The sequence below is a fragment of the Limulus polyphemus genome, unplaced genomic scaffold (genome assembly GCF_000517525.1).
Source record: "Limulus polyphemus unplaced genomic scaffold, Limulus_polyphemus-2.1.2 Scaffold7806, whole genome shotgun sequence".
Classification (NCBI taxonomy): Eukaryota; Metazoa; Arthropoda; class Merostomata; order Xiphosura; family Limulidae; genus Limulus; species Limulus polyphemus.
The window spans coordinates 8,890-17,106 of record NW_013673416.1 but is presented as its reverse complement, the minus strand read 5'-3'; the positions used below and the strand labels follow the sequence as shown (position 1 = coordinate 17,106).

At 32.7% G+C, this 8,217-nt stretch overlaps 1 protein-coding gene across 1 annotated transcript in view; it reads left to right on the top strand.

Annotated features, from left to right (window-relative positions):
- The window catches only part of LOC106474879 (microtubule-associated protein tau-like), a 12,519-nt gene extending 4,395 nt beyond the window's left edge, over nucleotides 1-8,124 (top strand). Inside the window, exons 4-7 of the mRNA XM_022403155.1 lie at nucleotides 245-363; nucleotides 1,693-1,872; nucleotides 4,347-4,529; nucleotides 6,159-8,124. Of these exons, the coding sequence (XP_022258863.1) occupies nucleotides 245-363; nucleotides 1,693-1,872; nucleotides 4,347-4,529; nucleotides 6,159-6,470 (794 nt within the window). The 3' untranslated portion in view covers nucleotides 6,471-8,124. The remainder of the gene's footprint in view (nucleotides 1-244; nucleotides 364-1,692; nucleotides 1,873-4,346; nucleotides 4,530-6,158) is intronic.
- The last annotated feature ends 93 nt before the right edge of the window (nucleotides 8,125-8,217 follow it).

The following is an 8,217-nucleotide window of genomic DNA, read 5'->3' as shown; positions in this document are numbered from 1 at the left end:
ATTTCTTGACGAAGTGTTTTGTTAATCATTGTTGCATGTTTCATTTCTTGATGAAGTGTTTTGTTAATCATTGTTGCATGTTTCATTTCTTGATGAAGTTGTTTGTTAATCATTGTTGCATGTTTCATTTCTTGATGAAGTGTTTGTTAATCATTGTTGCATGTTTATTTGGACTACCAAGCATTCGTCTAGTTCATAAAGGAATAATATGTTTATAGACATTTTTTGAATGCAATATTTCTAGAAATTCCACCAATCAAAGCACCTGTTGGTCAAACCCCCAGTCCCAACGTGAAGAATGTTACTTCAAAAATAGGATCTTTTCAAAATATGAAACATAAACCAGGAGGAGGAGAAAAGAAAGTAAGTATGAAGTATCACGTCGACTACAGTTTACTTCAGTAATAGTTTTACATGCAATATTTACATAAACCAGGAGGAGGAGAAAAGAAAGTAAGTATGAAGTATCACGTCGACTACAGTTTACTTCAGTAATAGTTTTACATGCAATATTTACATAAACCAGGAGGAGGAGAAAAGAAAGTAAGTATGAAGTATCACGTCGACTACAGTTTACTTCAGTAATAGTTTTACATGCAATATATCACGTCGACTACAGTTTACTTCAGTAATAGTTTTACATGCAATATATCACGTCGACTACAGTTTACTTCAGTAATAGTTTTACATGCAATATTTATTTTAGGTTTCATTGATAACTGTACTTAGAACTTTTCAGATTTAATCCAGACCTGTCTAATTTATCCTTCTGGAGATGTAGCACTCCCAAGGGTTTACATGCCTTACATCTACAGAAAAGAAACACTGATTCTCATGTTACATAAAAATTTATTTTTTATAACTGTATTTAAAGGATGTATTTTGGATAAGTAAATTTATAGTATTCTTCAATAATCAAAGTAAACTTAATTAAATTTTCATTTCTGAGTATGATTTGATATAATTTTTGCCATCAAGAATTGCTTATTAAAACTAAACTGAAGTGTGGAAAGGCTTTGTTATCAGCAAGTACTCGTTAAATAATTGTATTTGAAGCGTAGTATTATAATTTTCTTATAAATATTTTTTGGAAGTATAAAAAACATTGCTAAAAAGTTCATAATGCTCAGGTGATATGTAGGAATACTGCAGTTGGTAACACGTAAGTATGCCAGAACTTTAGTATTGAAATCTTACACCAAGTCAGAAAACTTTTACGACTATCACAATTCAAATAAAGATGTACGACAATGTTATTAAATTTTTTACTTTTAAATTAGTGCCTTTTGAGTTTGCTTTGTTTAGAAAAAAAATCATCAATTTTTTCTTTTTAATTAGAAGGAAAAAAAATTTAAATGCAGTTATTAAACCATTAGCTGAATTGTTTTTATTGTTTAGGGAATGAAGGTGTTATAATTTTCAGTGAAGAAGCTGATAGATTTTACCCGTTTTCTCAGTAACATTACAAGTACGTTGAGAATTCCACAATATTGCCGTATGATTCGTCAAAGTAAGAAACGGATGTTTCAAGGTTGAGGTGCTGTTTCTTTTACTGCAAGTGTTTACATGAAACTCTGTATCATAGTAAAATAAATGTCTGTTGAATATATATATATATATATGTGATTCCATTGTGAACCTTGTAATTTAAAAGCTTTGAAATTTACTTAAACATTTTAACGGTGATGTTAGGTTGTAACGCAGAAGCTCGAGTGGAGTGCAACTTCTAAAGTGGGTTCTTTAGAAAAAGCTACTCATAGGCCAGGTGGCGGTGCAAAAAAGATTCAAACTCAAAAGTTAGAATGGAAAGCTGAATCCAAGGTTGGGAGTAAGAGCAACTTGAAACACTCGCCAGGGGGAGGAAAAGTTAAGGTAGGACATCTAGTGTTGGTTTTCAAATAGAAACATGTAAACCATTTAAATACTGGACACTGAATGTAAGGATGTATATCTAAGTATTAGAATACTACTGTAGGAAGCTTTGTTATTGTTTTGTTTTATAATAAGTGATTTCTTTAAAATTGTTCAATTGAATCGTTATTATTAATTTTTAGTTACTTTTTTTAAATTCACCAGATTCTACGTACTTCAGAACTTGGTTTTCTAATGTTGTTCTTTGATTTAAGTACAGTTTTTATTTAGAAGTTTTAAACATTTGAATATCTCTCGATAACTTTTCATAGAAGAGTTTTAGATTTTTACGTTACATAAAAAAAGATATACAAGAGTTTTAATATTTTTGGTCTTGTATATAGGAAACAAATCATAATACAAAGTTTTCTGAAAGTCACTTTTTGTGACATGAGAATCTTACAGAAAAGAAAGTGAAAATCTTGTTAGTTTTTAGACAAATGAGTTTTATTATATTTGTATAAACAATAGTTAATAATGAACAACCTGTTGGAAAGTTTCTGTTTTACAATAATGTATCAAAACATCTTCAACAAACAAACCTTCCAGTAGGTTGCCCTTCATAATTCCATTTTATCCACTGATCCATCCGCTAGCCAAAACCTTCAAAGGAAATTATAATTAATATTCTAAACTCCATTATAGAATCCTGTCTAGTAATAACTGAAACTACAGAAAGCTTAGGTTACCCAATCACTAAATTTGAATATTGTGCTAACTATTTTCTAACAAATAGTATTAAAAAAAGAACAGGCTCAGTGTAATAAATATCTGTAATCATTAAAGCATAAAAATATTTTTTTTTCTTGTAGCAGGAAAGTATTTATCAGTTTTGTAAAAATATCCCCCAGTGGCTTAGTGGTAAGTCTGAGGGCTTATAATCCTAAAAACTGGGTTTCGATACCCATGGTGGGAATGGCACAGATAGCTCATTGTGTAGCTTTATGTAGCTCATTGTGTAGCTTTATGCTTAACAACAAATAAAGCTTGTAAAAATTAACTGTAAGTTTTACTTAAAGCATGAAAAACAAGCTGCTTGCAACAATTACTTTTAAATTTCATAGCATAAAATATTTTCTATTTGTGTTTGATTTTAGTTTTTTTTGTTTCGCAAATGATAAAAATGTTTCTATACATTTGACTATTTAATTCATTGATAATTGTCACCCAGTACTGATTTAAGATTTTTGTTTTTCTGTATTTCTCGGAAATAAACTGCATGAATTTTGTAGTTCTGGAATAGTTTTCTTCTTCTAGTGATAAATTTTGATTAGGCTTAGCATGAATTGATTTTTTGCAACAGTTTGATATTGAATGAATGTTAGCAAGCATGTTAACAAGCCTGATTACCAAATTTTTACTATTTCTGTCTTCAAGACACAGGAAGGAGCTTCACCCACCTCAAGAACTGTATGTATTTCTTTTACCTGATTTATGTAGTGATAAGTTTGAATTAGGCTTAGCATGAATTGATTTTTTTGTGGTATTTTGTATGATACGGAATGTTAGCATGTTACCAAATGGTTACTGTTTGTGTCTTCAAAACATAGGAAGGAGCTTTATCAACCTCAAGAGCTGTATGTATTTGGTTTTAGTTTCATTTATTTCACTCAATTAATTTTAATTTCCTGTACATTATTGCGTATTACCTCTTCAAAGTCCTTCCTATGATTGTCTTAACTTTAAGCATGAACACTATAATGTTTTATAAAAAACTTCCTGCATTTTTTAAGTTTTTTTTATCAGTTTTTCACCCAACCTTTGTTTGAAATGTTTATTGTGTTTTTTAATTAAACATTCACATCATGATATTCTGCTGTGTAAAAATAGAGATATTCAAACTAATTAGGGTCAGAATCTGTTTAGTAGACAGAAAACGTTTTATCATTATTTGTTTTTGTAAAACATAGTATTTTATTAAAAATATTTGTGTAAGTTTTGAAACATTATTTTTAATAAAAACCTAAAAAAAAGGAACCTACTGAGCTGAATAATTAATTCAAAAATACAGTAATGGCAACTTTTACAGTAAGAAACTTCTGATTTTGAATAATTACAATATTTCAACCCATAGTATTGAGTCGTCATCATCATCAGGTAAGAGTTACATCAAGATTATATTTTTGAATGTAACAGTTATCTGATGATGACTTGATACTACGGATCAAACATTTTAATTATTAAAACCAGAACTTGCCGACTGTAAAATTTGCCGTTATTGTACTTTTGAATTAATTAAACTAAGTAATATTTATGATTAGTTTCCTGTAAATGTATATGATGTGTGATTTATATGTTTTCAAAATTTGTGACTTAAGTCGATTACCTTATCTTACGTGTATCTTTGTATGGGTTTTAGATTGTTTGTAGAAGAAAGTTTAAATACAGAAAGGTGTCAGGTTACTTTTTCGCCTCAATGAATATGTTGTATCTAGATTGAAAACCGGAAAATGGAGTGGAAGGCCACATCAAAAATTGGTTCATTGGATAACATAGAACATAAACCTGGTGGTGGTGATGTTAAAATAAAATCAGAGAAACTCAATTTTCGAGAAAAAGCATCACCGCGAATTGGATCCGTTTCTGAGAGAGGAAGCAGTGTTGGTTCTGAAACACAGGTAATTTCATGTGATTTATTATAAACTGTTTGTTTCCAACAGGTAAGAAGTGCATGTGGGTTCTGAAACACAACAATTTATTACAAACTGTTTCTGTTTCGAATAGGGGAAACAGCATGTGTAATGAAACAAGTCTACAGGATTTATCACTAGGTGGATCTGTTTTTGAGAGGGGAAGTTGTGTTGGTTCTGAAACATACACTTACAGGATTTACCATGAGTTGGGTCTGATTCTAATAGGAGAAGCATCACGTGTGTCGAGACACAGATTTACCATGAACTGGTTTGTTTTTAATAGGAGAAGCATCGTGTGTGTCGAGACACAGATTTATCATGAGTTGGGTCTGTTTCTAATAGGAGAAGCATCGTGTGTGTCGAGACACAGATTTACCATGAACTGGGTCTGTTTCTAATAGGAGAAGCATCGTGTGTGTCGAGACACAGATTTACCATGAACTGGTTTGTTTTTAATAGGAGAAGCATCGTATGTGTTGAGACACAGATTTATCATGAGTTGGGTCTGTTTCTAATAGGAGAAGCATTATGTGTGTCGAGACACAGACTTACCATGAGTTGTGTCTGTTTCTAATAGGAGAAGCATCGTGTGTGTCGAGACACAGATTTACCATGAACTGGTTTGTTTTTAATAGGAGAAGCATCATGTGTGTGTCGAGACACAGATTTATCATGAGTTGGATCTGTGTCTAATAGGAGAAGCATAGTGTGTGTCGAGACACAGATTTACCATGAACTGGGTCTGTTTCTAATAGGAGAAGCATCGTGTGTGTCGAGACACAGATTTACCATGAACTGGGTCTGTTTCTAATAGGAGAAGCATCGTGTGTGTTGAGACACAGATTTATCATGAGTTGTGTCTGTTTCTAATAGGAGAAGCATCGTGTGTGTCGAGACACAGATTTATCATGAACTGGCTATCTTTCAAGTCGGGAACAGGAAGTATTAAGAAATTATTGTATCTATAAAGTGGACGATACTTCATTGTTGTTGTTGTTAAATGATACTGTGATGATATATTTTCACAAACATTAATTAGGTTCGTTTTCTTTATGAATTGAATCAAAGTATTTGTGACAGATTTTCTGAAATATTTACAATTAACTTAAAAAATATTTGAAAATAACTCTCATTAATTAATTAATTAAATGAGACGTTCAGTACAACTTGTCGAACTATGGGTGTCACACAAGTGGCACGTTCGGTACAACTTGTCGAACTATGGGTGTCACACAAGTGGCACGTTACAAGTTGTACTGCGAACTAAGGGTGTCGCACAAGTGGCACGTTCAGTACAACTTGTCGAACTAAGGGTGTCACACAAGTGGCACGTTCAGTACAACTTGTCGAACTAAGGGTGTCGCACAAGTCACTTTTTTTCTTTTAATGTTGTATACACCAAAATCAGCCATTCCCACATCTTTTTCGGAAGAGGTGGGGGGGGGGGATAATAATTTCTGTGTACAAGTCAGTTTTTAATTTTTGGTTCTGTTTAATCCAAACTTTTAGTTAGGCTTCTATAAGAACTTCATTAATATTTAAAATTATGTGTCTAAATTTAAGGTGTTTAATGTTTGACGACAAATCTACAGCCAATTGATATCTTCATTATAGAGTCCAGTTCCTTCGGTATCACCGCCACCAAGCGAGCCCCCTACTGAAATACATATTACCGAAGCGCCACCTGTGGAGAAGAACCCACCACCACCTCAAGAAAATGAAGACAACTCTAAATCGGTTGTTCAGCCTACAAGTCCAACACCTGAAAAGGATTCGAACGAAACAATTCTTTCATCCGAACCTAAACCGACTCCCGAGGAAGACACACCAGCAAATACAGCAACCGTCAGTGAAATCCCCGTCACTGCTACCGCGCCATCTGTGGACGAAAATATTAAACAGGAAGATACTCCACAAAGCTACTGAGAGAGAGAGATAGAAGTTGGAGGTTGAAAGAATAAAGATATCATTCAAGCCTTGAGGGAAAGGGGTGGGGTGGGGACTAATCTTTAAACTGTTAAAAACGTAAAATGTCTTGGGATCTTTCCCAGGTCTCTAAGCTCTGTTATATGTGTTTCATTGTTTATCTGTTTGCTGCTTAATACCGTAAAGTTTTTGTTCTATCTTACATCAGTGTTTATTATATGATAGTGATTGAAACTAGCGTTAATCACCTGTACTTGTAGCTTCTGACAAACACGTATGTTTAGATACCATTTTTGTTCCCACTGAATGTGTTTTATAGGAGTAATGGTAATTTACTTAGTACACCTAACTTCACTTGCAACAGGGCTAGTTTTTAATCATTCTTTCATTCTATAATATCTCAGTAAAGTTTTTCACCCACATTCCTTTGTTGCTTATTTTTATTATATATTTTACTTATGGAACTCGGTTTGTTGAAAAAATTACTCTTTAATTACAGTTCTATCACGAAAAGAAAAAAAACTTCGTGTTCCCTTGAGTCGGCCATCTTTAGTTTTTGATGGAAACATCACACCGACAGTCTAAACATAACTTTACTGCCAAACAAAATGGACAATGAATTAGAAAAATTATCATCAGTTTTACTTATTAAATTTTAGAATGTTTTATAACCGTTTTAAATCATCTTTAATAAATAACACCAGTTCGTTTCTTCAAATTTTTATCAAGTATGAATTTCTACCTTCATTTTATCGTAGTTCCATATTTCTCTTATAGATGTCGTTGAGGTTGAACTTCACCACTCCCACCGGAGATATGACAAATAATATTAGTTATATAACTCGATGTGAAACTTTCTAGTTAGGAACAAAATGTAGCTAATAACTGAACAATGCTCACCAGGTTTCGATACCCGCGGTGGGCAGAACACAGGCAGGCAGCCCATTTTGTAACTTAGCAACAAACAGTAACTGAACAAATTAATTGTCAAGTAGTTAATGATGTACCGAGTTGAACCATTTTGTTGTCTGCTGTTTGGGTCTCCGTAGTAACGAACCATAGAAACCAAATTGTTGTTATCCTACTACTTTTAAAAATATGCCGAGAACACATATATAGAGTAAGACATTGTTTTTTTGTTTGAATTCTGTCAGAAATAAGATGTTAGAAATTTGTTTTTCTGTTTAGAGTTTGACTTTGATAGTTCAAAAATAGGAAAGTCGAACCCTAAAATTCAGGGCTAAGGGGTGCTTTTCTGACTGTAAGTTTTTTTTTTTATAGAAAGTGTTAAATATGTGTTAAAAACATCCTAAGTAGGAAGCACACTTATAGCTAGGGTTTTTTAATATTAAATAAAGATTTGCTAGAACGCTAATTTAATCTCTCAACAATTGCTGACGTTTTATCAAGGAGAACTGTGATTCGTAGAGAAGACGAGTTTATCGTTTCAAAATGACCATGGTCTTCATCGTAGTGGTAGTTAGTAGGTCTCTTAACTGCGTTTATTTGAATACGATACTAGTTCGTATAATTGTCGTACAGTATGCACTGTGACATCATTATCACGTTCCAATTGGGCCATTTGTTTATGTTCCGTGATGTATATTTCAGTTGATGTTAATAAAGCTTTGGCACAACAAATTCTACTGGATAACCGGAGGATTGTCGTGAATATTTCTCCCTAAAAACGTACATGAAACTCTCAGATAATCCTTCCATCGAGAAGTCACGAGTAATAGCTACACCT